The sequence below is a fragment of the Polyodon spathula genome, unplaced genomic scaffold (genome assembly GCF_017654505.1).
Source record: "Polyodon spathula isolate WHYD16114869_AA unplaced genomic scaffold, ASM1765450v1 scaffolds_1422, whole genome shotgun sequence".
NCBI lineage: Eukaryota > Metazoa > Chordata > Actinopteri > Acipenseriformes > Polyodontidae > Polyodon > Polyodon spathula.
In genome coordinates, this window is record NW_024472902.1 from 938,702 (window position 1) to 952,521 (window position 13,820).

The 13,820-nt window shown below is 43.7% G+C and overlaps 1 protein-coding gene across 1 annotated transcript in view; it reads right to left on the bottom strand.

The window, feature by feature from the left end:
* Positions 1-334: 334 nt before the first annotated feature.
* Positions 335-13,820, bottom strand: part of nup214 (nucleoporin 214) — a 30,713-nt gene continuing 17,227 nt past the window's right edge. Inside the window, exons 31-38 of the mRNA XM_041242744.1 lie at positions 12,555-13,719; positions 10,712-10,779; positions 10,250-10,433; positions 7,167-7,310; positions 5,181-5,352; positions 3,146-3,288; positions 2,321-2,354; positions 335-1,444 (exon numbers count right to left, since the gene is read on the bottom strand). Of these exons, the coding sequence (XP_041098678.1) occupies positions 1,411-1,444; positions 2,321-2,354; positions 3,146-3,288; positions 5,181-5,352; positions 7,167-7,310; positions 10,250-10,433; positions 10,712-10,779; positions 12,555-13,719 (1,944 nt within the window). The 3' untranslated portion in view covers positions 335-1,410. The remainder of the gene's footprint in view (positions 1,445-2,320; positions 2,355-3,145; positions 3,289-5,180; positions 5,353-7,166; positions 7,311-10,249; positions 10,434-10,711; positions 10,780-12,554; positions 13,720-13,820) is intronic.

The window sequence follows — 13,820 nt, forward strand, 5'->3', positions numbered from 1 at the left end:
GGGCCTCGGTTAATAGAGGAGCACAACTGAACAGAACCGAGGCTTTGCGTTCAAACAAGCACGAATCAGCAAGCTAGGCTTCCTAGTTAAAACCTTCAGACAATTTAATTTATTTATGAATTAATCTTGAAGTGGATTACATTTTCACACAGTAGACAATGTATAATTGAAGCCATCAGCACAGGAGATCTTGCAACGAAGTGGCAAAGAATTGAAGTTTCCACTCAGAGCAGAATTTTTAAAAACTTTGAAGTTAGAAAATGTATTTGTCAACTCAGTAAGTAAAACTTAAAAAAAAAAAAGAGGATTTTCTTTTAAAAGTTACCGTAGCGTGTAACATTAAAACTCTTGGCAAAGAAATGCTACAGACTTCTTTTGGTAAAACATATAAAGCATTTATTGAGCATTACCCTAAAAAGCATAAAAAAAACAATAAATAAATTATATCCGAGACAAATTGATTCAAAGAGTGTTGCACATTTTAAATCTTAAGGTCACATAACCTAGTGTCCAAAAACCTTATCGATAAATATTTTTGCTTGCGTATCAGTCTGTAAGCAGTACAATTGTTAGCCTGTATGTCAGAAACATGTATGAGCATGAGATCCATTATTAAAGCGTAATGAAATGTTTGGGAAGCAACATGCATTTCTTAGAATGACCTTTACAATAATTATAAAGAAATGCCCCCCCACCACCACCCCCTTAGCAATGCAAGATACAGAGCAGTTATAGCTATGCCATGGTCGCTATCAACTTGCAACAAAGCCAAGATGTGAGGTTCAAGAGACAGCTCCTAGCAAATGCCTATTTATAGACATCCCCGTGCTCAAGAGCAAACAGTTGAGGAGAACATGACACAGGCCACTCCATTATTTAAGTGCCCCCCCAAATAAACATTCTTTCCCCTTTAGCAAAGCACCCACATAGACCTCCGCACGCTGCCGAGGGCTATCTCCACAGAGGAATGCTCATCACAGCATTCACACCCTCCAGCTTCCCTTTAAGGGGTTCTGTCTGGTGGCAGACACACTCATCTGAGATCCACTAATTTGCCACGGCAAGCTTGGAGATGCAGCCGTGATTCTCTACACCAGCGGCGCTGACGCTTTTCAGCTTAAGACGACTGTCAGAAACACTATTCCTCACTGATAATGTGAGATTCAATAATCATTTGCTGTAAAACAAATAGAGCAAAACAAAAATCGCCATAATCTCTTATTGTTTCAAGTCAATTATTACAAGCTTCATTTGACTGCATGATCAAAGCACAAGCTCCCTTGCAGCTGTGAATCAGAACAGAAATTGTGGTCAATAAGCTACCAGTAGAAGCAGTAGCTTTTTAGAGCTTGATTGCAGATTGCAGAGGCTGGCGCACAGTTGTGTGGCTGACAGCAGATTCTATAAAATCTAACTTCTCCAACCGCCCAGTGATTGAGACGATCTGGGAAAACAAAAAATCAACCAAATGAAAAAAAGTCTGAAAGGATGATGAGCCTGTACTCATGCTGATGCAGTTTCTCAACCTGCTTCAAACCAATCTGTTATGCTGTTTTACCGCACACGAGTTTTGAAATTAGTTTGATCTGCAAGATTTTACTGTAACGTATGCAGATGCTGTACATTCCGTATCAGGCTGAATGAGCAAGGTGTGCATTAATAACACAGGCAAGGGGAGGGACACAAGATATTAAAATGCACTACTGAAAGGAATTAGCTGTTACCACACAGACACACACTTAGGGCAGGCATGGATTAGGAGCATGACTAAGGCCCTGTCTACATTAGCCTTTTCAAACTGTTTAACACAGTTTGCATCCACATTAAAACACGACTTGTAAATGTTCTAAAAACGAGTTTGGAAGATCAAGGTTAGTTAACCTGGTTGACCTGTATGTGTGGATGTGACGTGTGCTACAGTTTGATTCTAGTATCCTCTAAAATGCCATACTGCTTTGAGGCTGTATGAGACTGCATAGATTGAAAGACCCAGGTAGTAAACAGTAACACGATTCCGAGAGGAAAGTTAACTTTTAATAAAAATGAACATTACTTCTTGTATTGTTGCTTTCAGCATCCAGTTCAGTGGTGCTTCTTGAGGGCAGACAAACAGGTTAAACTATCCCAGCTTCATACCTGCAATCTGGACGCTATAACTCTGCTGGGCTGGTTTTCAGGTAACCCGGTTTTGAGCTAACATGGACAGGGCCAAAGTGACTGCATCCCAGAAGTCACAACTAGCAAGGTTTGACTGCTTCGTCTTTATTACAATGACATGTAAAAGTGAGGACTTGTATGTATTTCCAAAAGAGATACTTACTGATTGGAGGAGCTGAACCCGCTGCTTCCAAATGCTAAAAATAAATAAATAAATAAATAGGTTATCCTATAGATTGCAAATAGCAAAAATCTTCATATTAGGAAACTAAACCAAAATAACATACATAAAGTAAATACATAACAGCTTGAGTAGATTCATAATATGAAGCTTTTTTTTTTTGTTTTAACTAAGGTAAGTTACAAACACATTTATGCAGTCAGCTTGTTATCATACAAAAAGTGTCAAACATTGTATTTCTCTCCACCAGCAATACAAAGCAAACAACAATAGTATTTTTTTTTTTAAAAGGGTGCAGCTGTATAGGTTTCAAAAGACCCAGGAGCGTGGAGTTTGGCAGCAGTGTTAGGGAGGCTTGCCCTTCAGTATGTAGCTTAATAAAGTATGGGAGGTGGGAGCCCACAGAAGTCCAGGGTCTCAAAGGTAACAATTATTCAGGCATCGGGCATCTCCTTTTTGATAGAATATTGTACATAAATTCCCTAAAGTCGGCTTGGCTTTATTTGGGGATTCCGATTGTGGAAGACGCCCTTAACAGTGTGTGTATTCCCCTATGAACCACTGGCAACTATGAGTCTGGGGTCCCTTCACTCTGCTTAGTAATCCCTATAGCCAAGATATGATTTAGTTCTATAGGTGGTCTGGCATTATGGGCTGCTGTCATTAGAAATGTCTGTGTTTGGAATGATTGCATTCTTCAATCCCTTTTTATTTTATTTTTAACAAAATAATTCAAAACTACGTCTAACAGATTTATTTAAAAGGTATTCTAAAAAGTATGAAAAGACTAAGCTAACAGCGGCTCACCTCCAGCGGTGGATCCGAACCCAGTGAACCCAGCACTCTGCTGCCCCCCGAATCCAGAGCCCTGTTGGGCAAGGTTCCCGAAAGAGGGGGCGTTCTGGCTGGCGAGGCTGCCGAAGGTCGGGGCGTTGGTGGCAGAAGCAAAGCTGCTTAGAAAATACAACCCAGACGTTAAAAAAAAGGAAAAAAGAAAAAACAGCAGCAGCAAGGCAAACATTTTAATGTGAAGTGTTCCGATGGGAATTAGAAAGACTCATAGCCCTTTGCAACTTAAGTTCCCCTACAAGATAAGGCCCCTGAAGGAAGCTTAAAGGGATAGACTTCATCCACGACAACAGATTACAGCCGGGATACTTTCTCTGGTTTCACAGCCCCCTATTAGCACGAATCTTGGATCTTGGTAGGTAGTCTAAACAAAGGTTTTGGCATTAGCTGAATGTTTTAAAACACCAATAAAGGTATAAGGAGAAATGCTTGCTTACTTGGCTTGCTCTCGATATCCTTCCTGTCAATGGCTGGCCACTATATCACTATGTGCTACTACTGGGGGAAGCAAGGGGCTTACTTATAGATTCAATTTCTGAGTTTCTTCCTCGGCTGTAACAGAGCTTAAAAAGAGAAGGCAGTCTTTCTTTTCCAAATGGTGCCCTAACATTTTGCAATTAATATCTATCAAAACGCTATTTTCAATCTGGGCAACTCTTTTGGATACACTGCTAAACAAAGCCTTTGATGCATTTTCTTTATGTCTTGTCAGCACTAGGAGGACCTTCCTTTTCTTTTGTAGAATATCTTTGGTTTATTAGTTTATTTGCCTGTATTGTATATTTCTATAGCAGAATATTTCAAAACCAATGATGCAGAAGTGAAAGCTGCTGACATCAGTTCCGTTGTTGCCATGTGAGCCACCACACAGGAAGTAACTCGATACTTAAAATAAATAAAACAATCTTGAATTGAATAATAAAAAAAAAAAATCTTCCACACAAGAAAACTGGCACCAGTGATAACCCTTTTCATAATATAAGAAAGTCTTTTTAAAAACTTTGGTTAGTGATCATTCAATAGCTGTGCATATATGCAGCAAGATACACATCAGATAATCCACCAGACTGAAGTTCCTCGTGAGCAGAAGGGCCGAGTGGGTTATGTTAATCTGAAGGCAGGAGGAGACAGGGGATTATCTCTCATAATCCACTGCTTCCAGGAATATATATCATTTTTAACATTACATGACCGGGACAGGAAGCCTGGAAAAACAAACTCAAATCGTAATCATCCTCCGTTTGGCTGGCTGGCCGACTGTTGTTAATACAGGTTCTGCCAAAGGCTGCAATAGTTTTGGCAATGGATTAAACCTCTGGTTATGTGTGTGTGTCTGCTGATTCTAGAGGCTGCTCTCAGGCTAAAACATAATCAGCTATCTCTAAACAGCCTGTAGTTGATCTCTGGCTATCTTCTATTGTCAGGATAATAATAGTTGTACATGTAAAGGGTGTAAAAAAAAAAAACCCACTTAAGATACACCTAGCATATGTAGCACACACTTTTCTACTGAACAACAGTCACTCTAATCCCCAACAGGTACTTTGTAATTATAAAAAAGGTGCACATCCTGGTTTATTTCAGTTTCAATAAGCACGACCTGGAAGACCGTCAGTGGACATATGCTTTCCGAATCAAAAAAGAAAAAAACCATGACTGAGGGCCATTCTGGAGACGGCTTCCATTTTCCAACCCCAATCCCACTTCCCTCCGCTACTGGAGGCAAACACTGAGGAACAGTCAGTGATCCCTTTCCCCTTTCACAAAGGCACGCGCTCAGTTCCACCGAGAACCTTGCTTATGTCTGCTAGATAGATTGATGTTAGATTGGATTAACTGGTCTGTGCTTTGGGAGGCATCTCCCGACAGTGCTTGAGTGGTCAGTTGTTGAAAGAGTTGATTGTGTCTGCATTGCCTATACCACCACCCATACCCCTTCCAAAAACACAGCATCCAAAACGTGACGCTGCCCTCCTCTGCCCTGGTTTCTTACCCGAATCCTCCTGCGCTGGCGGCTGCCGTCCCCTCACCGAACACTTTGCCTCCCGTCGAACCTAGAGGACTGGAAAAGGCTGGGGCTGACCCGAATGCTGGCGACCCTCCGAAGGAAGGAGAGCTCCCGAAGGCAGGAGGGCTGCCAAACACCGGAGCAGCACCAAAGCCACCTGAGCAAAACAGGCAAAAAGGAAACAAGAACAGCAAGCAGTTAGACAACAGGAGAATGCAAAACACAGGAGCTCAGCTTCCAGACTACAGGGCAGTGCCACAAGTATTTCAGTGCTGAAGAGGCAAGTGCATCACCCCCCCAGCTTGTAACTCTGTAGCATGTTCCAAAATTCCCATTCAAGTATCCCACTTTTTAATGGGTTTGGAAAGACTGCAAGGGTGATCTGTAGTCTTAGGGAGCAAGCACAATCAAAACAGAGCACAATGTTGTGTTTTAAACATGCAACATGTTTAAATCAGCAGTCTTTGTGTAACTGCTACTATTTACATCAGCTTTTTCATAAACTTTTTTTTTTTTTTATGACTTTATAAGAATATCTTGGTAATATGTACCTTTTGACAGCCGTTTAAAAGGGTTTTGTTTTATTTTTTAAATCTGCAAACCTTACCTATATAATACAGCAAATTGAGAATATCATTTAGATAATACCCTGCATTAAAAGCTCATTGCGGGAAAAAATAAAAATAAAAAAAAATCCCTCTGGAGGTTTTAAAGGAAGAGGACAGATTAGTAACACTGCTGCTCAGGGTGTCCCATTTTAATCCTCTCTTAAGCAATTATGGTGATGAACTGAGTAACAGGGGAAAAGTGAGAGGCCAATAGCTATGAAGACTCCAGCTTTTAACCATGTGAGAGCCTAAACGACACGTGAGTTTCTGTGCTGTCTAACCTGGCCCGCTAAGGGGGAATTCACGTGAACAGGATGAGGCTGAGAGTAACATCGATAGACACTGCAGGGTCTAACTTTGGCAGACTATCTGTACACCGCAAGTAAAAGAACCAGCTGTAAAAAAGTATGAAGTTAAAAAGGGATGCTTGATATTGGGTCTGGTATAAAATTAATTATTGCACCATTTTACTTATAGCAGCTTTGGGGAAAAGAGTGAAGTCAACAAAAAATAAAACAAATCTGCAATGCAGCACCACACACACAGTTATATTCATAGTATTACTGCTTATATAGTGCAATGCACATTTCTACATAAATCGGATCTGCACGTGTCCATCTGAGTAACGATTACAGCATCTTAAGGGATATCCTGTACTCTGCAAGCCTTTGCAGAACATGCAGGCTGATTACCCAGTTTGAAATTTCAGTGCGTTTGCTGCAACAGCTCTCAGTAAATAATTGAAACGGTATAGGGGTCGAGTTACACAGGTGATTCTCATTAAAAGAAAGCACACGTTTTTCCTGTCCCGTTTTGGGATACTAACCTCCAAAACAGCTTATGAACCTAGGAGGTGTATGAGATTAAAAATCAAGCAGGTGTCCACCGTACTGGTTTCAAAAGAGAAACGCACTGGAGAATCTTAAACGAAACCAGGAGACGTTGCTGAAGTTCACGCCACAAAGCCACAGCTCGCTTCCTTTCTGTAATCTTACACGCTTACCACTCAGACATACGCTGAAGCATGCAGACCTAGCCAGGAAGACAACTGCTACCTTTAGATCCACCCACAGTCCAGCAGTCAAAGACTGCAACGGATGAACAAATAGCTTTTTAAGCTGCACTGGCTTGCCTCCATTGAGAAGTTAGCAACAAAAAATATTAAGGGGCACTTTGATCTAAAAGTGTTGTTCAAGACTGGATAAGTGGCCTTCAGCAAAGCTCAAGACTAAGAACAGACTGCAATTAACCAGCTTGGTACAGTAACAAGTGATGCACAAGCAATATCACTGCACAGGCCATCTTTGGTAAAATTAGCAGGTACAGTCAAAAATGCAAATAAATTGATGGCGTATATATTTACCTGTTTTCGCTGGGCTGGTGAAGGAGCCGAATCCTTGCGCTGCCACGCTGCTGGCTCCTGTACTGAACGTGCCGCTGGGTTTCTCCCCAAACGAGGAGCTCCCGAATCCCTTTGCACCGCTATTCCCAAACAGGCTGTTTGCTCCTGCAGAAGAGGACACATTTGTTGGATTCTCTTTAATGCCTGGCAGGGTTCAGCTCCCCCATCTATATCATATTTAAGCTGCCACTAACCCTCAACAGCACCACCTGGTCTCAAAGGCAGGAGTTGTAGGATCCTACAAGAAGACAGTTCTTCAAAAATCCACAACCAGAGGAGGGCAACTAACAGCTGCAGACCATCAGTAATAACACACCACCCACAAAAGCAGAGCTGACTATTTTCTGCTGCATGTATTGTACTTTGTGAGCAACCACCTTAACCTCACAGGAGACTTTTTATTGTAATTAAGATTCTTTTTTTTATTTCTATCCGACTGTGATCTGGCAGGAGATATAGGAGTTATGCTTCAAACAGGGTCTTGGGGCCACCATGGGCAGAATTGATTACCCTTTCTTAAATTCCCTTAGTTAAAATCGGGGGGGGGGGGGGTTTCTGCAGCAAAATCTATTCTCTATAATCAAGTCACCCTGTGTCTCATCTCCCTGGGTTCAATAAAACAGCCTTGGTGGACCTGAGTAACGCAGGGCAGCAAACAGGAGCGTGATGAGTATCGTTAGTCACTGCTGGGAACAGGAAGGAAAGCCAATTGCTGTGCAGAGACAGGATATCCTCTGCTAAGAAAGAAAACATACGTCACATCTGGTGTTTGCAGAGAATATCGTGGCACTAGCACGTCAGCAGAGTGCACCACAGTATCTGACTGCAGCTAAAACCGCAATGCAGTTTGACAGATGGATAGTTTAAAACACTACAAGGTTATTTTTGTTTTCCCCAACTTCACACTGTAGAGTCTTCTCTATATTGAAACAGCTACTCTAGCAATACAATAGAGAGCTGGTTACCCACCATTCCATCTAGAACTTCAAACACCTGGTTGTAAAAATTGAATAAAACCTTTATTCACTGCACACACGTGTTTCAACAAGGGTGTCTCTCTCGGTGCTTGAACGATTGTATTCTACAAACTGGTAAGCAGAAGAATTACAACTCTATTGATGGTTAAACGTTAGGTTTTTGAAAAGGTACAACCCCCACCCCCAAGACCACATAGATCATCATATCCAAGAAAGACCTTTTCAATCACTTTCGATATTCCAGTCAGAGCACATGCTTGTCACCTTGATTGTTATGGATTACCCAGCCTGTGTATTCAGACAAGCAAACCAAGGACAAATGATCCAGTTTCATTTCTACAGTGCTCCAAGTCGGTACAGAAGAGAGTGTCTTGTGGACACCTGATTAAACGTTGCTTGTAGGGAACGGTAGCAGTGAATCCTACAAGCACAGCCTGTGGGGCTGTACATTGCTCTGTGGTGGAGCTAGCTGGGTCTTAACCATCAGCAGCAGCATAAACAAAACTGTACTGCAGCAGCGTTTAGTCGAAATTGTACATTTGGGAAATCCCTTTCTTAAAACAGAAGCGATGCATTTTTATTTTTCAGTGGTGCAGAACTGAATTGTGTTTGCATTTTTAAACACTGTTTTTCTTTTAGTTGCTGCAGTTGACCTTTTGCCCTGCAACTGCAGAGGTGAGCGACACTGTAAGCATTTACTGAACACTGCTGGAGCCCAGTAAAAGCCTCCCAGCATCTATGGATAGATACAATCCTGTCATTCAAGGATATAGGCTAAATATAGCATATGCGGAATATAATCTCATATATGCTCACAAGGTATAATCCTCAATAGCTCAGTCAACCAGGTGTTACCATGAATGACTTATAACTGAAATGATGTATTACCCCCACCAGCTAGTTTGTTCATCCCCTATGGTGTGGGGAGTAGGACAACAAATATGCGTCAAAGTGACAGCTGCTGGGATAGGAAGGAATTAACGTGGTCATCCACAACCAGTTATCCCCTTCCCCCGAAAGACATTCATTTAAAATGGCAAACCGCTAACTAATGGTTAGAATAACCCCAAATCAATCAAACGCTGTGTGGCTTATCAATCTCGAGACTTCACAGCCCGATCGTTTGGTTGGAGATTGGTTCAAAACACAAGACCTAACTGTAGCGACGCAAACGCTTAACCTTCCACTGCTCCAACGCACTCATCCAAGAAAAAATAAATAAATAGAAAAAAAAAGACAGCAGGAAAATAAAAAGCTGCTGTGCAGAAATAAAAATGCTACACTTATCTATTCAATCAATCAATCTGTCCATTCATCTTTCTTTTTATCTTTTCAAGTCAATGAAATGCGCTCTTGTTGCTCATCAAATCGATCGCTTGCTATCCATCAGGAACTCAATAAAGAAACAGAGCGGGGTGCCCGTTTATCCAAACAGCTTGTCAGTCAGATGAAACAAAGTGTTGATGTTGGGAGTTGTTCAGCAGGCGTGTGGATGACAGGCAGGGCAGTAGAACTGGGTTGTAGATTTATCAACATACCTATGCAATGACTCAATCCATGGGTAGATCATCTTTTGGCATTTATTATATTTGATAGCTTCTGAAGCATTTAACAAAAGACTGTGCAACAATCGGACACTGCTCGCCCATTGTTCTCTGTGGAGGACAGCCGTTCAGTTATAACTCAATAACGGAAAAGAGGACACGAATAACCAATATACCTGTTCTAAAACCACGGCTTACTGAAGACCCACAGGGACCCTCGAGCGAACTCTCAGCACTACAGTGATCATTTCAAATAAGCAGAGGCAAGCAAATTAAATTATAAAAGTTTATTAGCATTGCTGTGGCGGGTTCCTGTGCAATAATGAAACTCCCTCGTTCAGATACTGCCCTCAATCTCAGGTCTCTGGCTTCACTGAGTTCACACTGCAGCCTTGTACCACACCACAGCAATACTGATAAACGGTCCTGAAGATGTTCCATCCATGTACTGGATGACTGTAGACGAGCTTCGTGGACTGACAGCCCCTTTCTCAGACGAACAGCACTGCGTTTAAGCGCTCACCTGGTTGGCTGGTCTGCCCAAAACCTCCGACTGTGGCGACTCCGAATGGGTTCTTATTCGCCGCGTCCTCGCTGGGCTTTCCCCCCAGACCGCTGAAGAAGCCCCCTCCTCCTCCTCCTCCTCCTGCGCCCGCTCCATTCCCGCTACCTGACCCAAACAGCCCCCCACCAGAGGAAGCCTGCTGCTGGAACACAAGAGCCACAGGCACCGTTAGAGCCCCAAACACTCACTGGACCCCAATACAGACCCTACGGGGCCGGCACTCAGCCTTTCACAAGGGTACCAAAGTGAAAACGAAGGTGAGAATTGTAAAGCATATTACAAAACATGGCTAGATTAGACTCTTGGTAAATGCATAGTAAAGGTATGGGAAAACTGCTGTGCATAAACCAGGGAGAGGTTTTTAGCTTTCTGCACAGGCTGCACAATAATCTGTTTCACTTGTCAGCTGTGAAAACCTACCTGGCCAAAGACACTGCCCCCGTTGGACTGCTGACCAAACACTGAAGTATTGGATGTGGGGCCAAAACCTAGAAGGAATGAGAATTACTGATACCGCTGGCATTACATATCTAGCATTCCCAGGAGCTTGCTTCTGCTGTTGACACAAAAGTTGCATAGAAAAAAAAAAAAAAAGTGCATCTACAGCCTTAACAGTGACATGACTAATAAGATTTGTTTGAAGTTTAACTTTCCTACTCAATTATTGTAATGACTGTAGCTGTGTGATAAATGGCATTTCCAAATCCCGCTGCTGTGTTTACTGTACCCAATCCCAAAAGACTATTTATACACTGTGTTAAAGCACTTAAGGTCGTTTCCCATAAAAGCACTTACTAATAAATCCCATGAACCAATTTCACATGGCACCTGTCAGGAAGCTTTTAAAGCATTTTACCCCAGCGCTCCACACGCTGCAGGATACTTTTACAGTAGGTATGCTATTCGCATTGCACATGTGGCTGTTTTTTAATTCAGAAAATGAATATCGACAGCTACTTCCAGTACAGTGCACACTCATTGCAGTGTGAGTGGCACCAAGGTGGCAGTGCCAGGGGCATGATCATGGAGCTGTATAGAGCAGAGAGGGCTGGGATTGATGGAGCAATATCTTAAGCAGTCCAAGAGGTGAATGGAGTAGTGTGAATATGTACTGTTAAAATGTTGGCATTATACTGCATTGACCATGAAATGCTTGGCAAGTTTAAAGCTTTCCAAGACAACTGGAACAAAATGCTCACTGTGAAAGTACTGGCAAACAGAACAGGGACACACCTCAAGGCACACCGAGACTAGATGAAAGGAAGTATCATATGCATGGGTGCCAGCTAACCACATCTCATGAGGGGAAACCGGAGGCAGGGGTTAATCGTGCTATTTTGGTCGGATGTACCAAAATGTTTCTCGCTCTGTGATCACAGCCTCTAAAAAGAGAGGAGTACCTTCAGAGGCTTCAATATATAAACGTAACATGAACATTATCTTTAAATAAAGACAGCCTTTACTTATTTTATCCACAACTTCTAAAAACACCCAATCACATATAATTGAAACTATGTAGATGTTTGTGTCTGGGCTGATTTTTTAAACAAAAAGTGTACTTGCAAGCTCCATGCAGAGCAGAAAGATCAGCACAAGGCTGAGACAGAGAGAGAGAGAAGAAAGGAGAGAGAAAGAAAGAGGTCAGACAGAAGACCTGTAGCTGTACAGCTTGGATTACAGATTACCAGATCTTCTACACTCACTCAGAGCTGCACTGTATTAATGCCTGAGGCAATGGGGTGCGGTGCAGGAGTGTCGTATAAGAACACTGCTAGATTAGATGAACCCCCTGTTCTCCAAGCACCCTACGGAAGCTCTTTCCAGAGGTAAAAGGGCTCTAGCATTTCCTCTCCATCTTCAGGAGTAACCTCAGCAGTGGATGTGTGAAAATTCCCTCCCGTCATCATCTGGACCCAACCTCCCCCCTCCCTTTGCCACTTTCATTGCCACGTGTTCTCTATATGATCTTCAAAGTTAAAGCAGCTGGGTAGTTTTAACTCATCTGGCAAGGATCAACCCAAAGCCTGGGGTGGGACACTGCATTGTCATAGCACAAGGGAGGTGAGGGGAGGGAAGAGGGCGGCTGACTGATTATTTCTGAAATTAGTCTTATGTTTAAACAATTTATATTAAAATCATACAGGGAACCTTAAAAAACAAACAAATAATGCAATTTCTCACTGTGATACCAGTTTTAAAGAGAGAATTAAAAGCTACCTTTATTCAGTCAAGAGGCATTGTCTCCAGCGTGACATGAACTCACCTGAAGACTGACCAAAGCTCAAGCCGGATGAAGAAGTAGTGGTGGTGTTGCCTCCAAAGACTGAAGCATTCTGCCCGAACCCAGAGTTCTGCCCGAATGCAGGCGCGGTGTTCTGCCCGAAGGGCCCCCCACCAGTGCTGCTGCTGGCGCTGCTAGCGGTCTGCACGAAGGAGAAGGAGCTGGCGCTGCTGGTGCTCGATGACCCAAAGAGCCCGGTGTTGCCCGACGGTGGAGTAGCGGCAGCCGGTTGTCCGAAAGCCGTGGTGGAACCAAAAGCCGACTGTCCAAAGCTGAAATTGTTCGCAGAGCTGCTGGCTGGCTGGCCGAAACCTGATGGTTGTCCGAAAGCGGGTTTTCCAAACCCGGAACCTGAACCGAACCCGGGGCCACTAAACCCAGAGCTGGCGGTTGCTGCTGCGGTGATACCGGGGGGCTGCCCAAAAGCAGCGGTTGGTGCTGACGTGGTGTGTGTGGTGACGGGGGCAGCAGCTGTAACAGACTGAGGCAAACCAGTGGGCGTCTGGTTTGCGGTTTCAGTGCTGCTGGGAGTCGGGACAAAAACCGACGCTGGCTTGTCGATACTTGGAGACTGCCCAAAAACAGAGGGCTGCTGCTGGGGTACAGCTGGGAGAGTGCTTTGGGGTGCATTGCTGGCTTCGGTGGATGGGGTGCTGACAGGCGCAGGGGTGCTGAAAGTTGCTGTTGACGCAGATGCAAGTGCAGGTACTGGTGCTGTTATTGGTGAGAGCACAGCTGCTGCCTCACTTGGCACTACAGCAGGCTTTTCTGAAGCCTTCAGAGCTGCAGATGCATCTACAGGGGCTGCAGTCTCTGTGCTTGAGGACACAGTGCTCTCTTCTGCAGTTGCAGCAGGATAAGGAGGTGGTGGTACTGTCTTCTCAACAACCTGCAGTACAGGTGCTGGCTCTGCAGACACAAACGGCTTCTCAGTGGGACTAACTGCCTTGGCGTCTCCCATCGCCAGGGAGAATGCTGCAGGAGTTCCAAGCAGGCTACTAAAGGAAGGGGCAGTGGAGGAGCTGAGGGCTGTGGTGCTGCTCGGCTGTTCGATGGAAAAAGCGGTGGTGGGTGTCACGGACTCACCCAACTTAAGAACTCCCGTAGATCCTGCTGTGCTAGCCACCTGGATGTTGCCGAACACACTGTCTCTAGTGTCCAAAGACGGGGAAGGGGGTAGGACCTTACACCAAAGGTTGAAGTTTCCCTTACACCTGAGTCCTACCGACTCACAACCGCGTCGCCCCG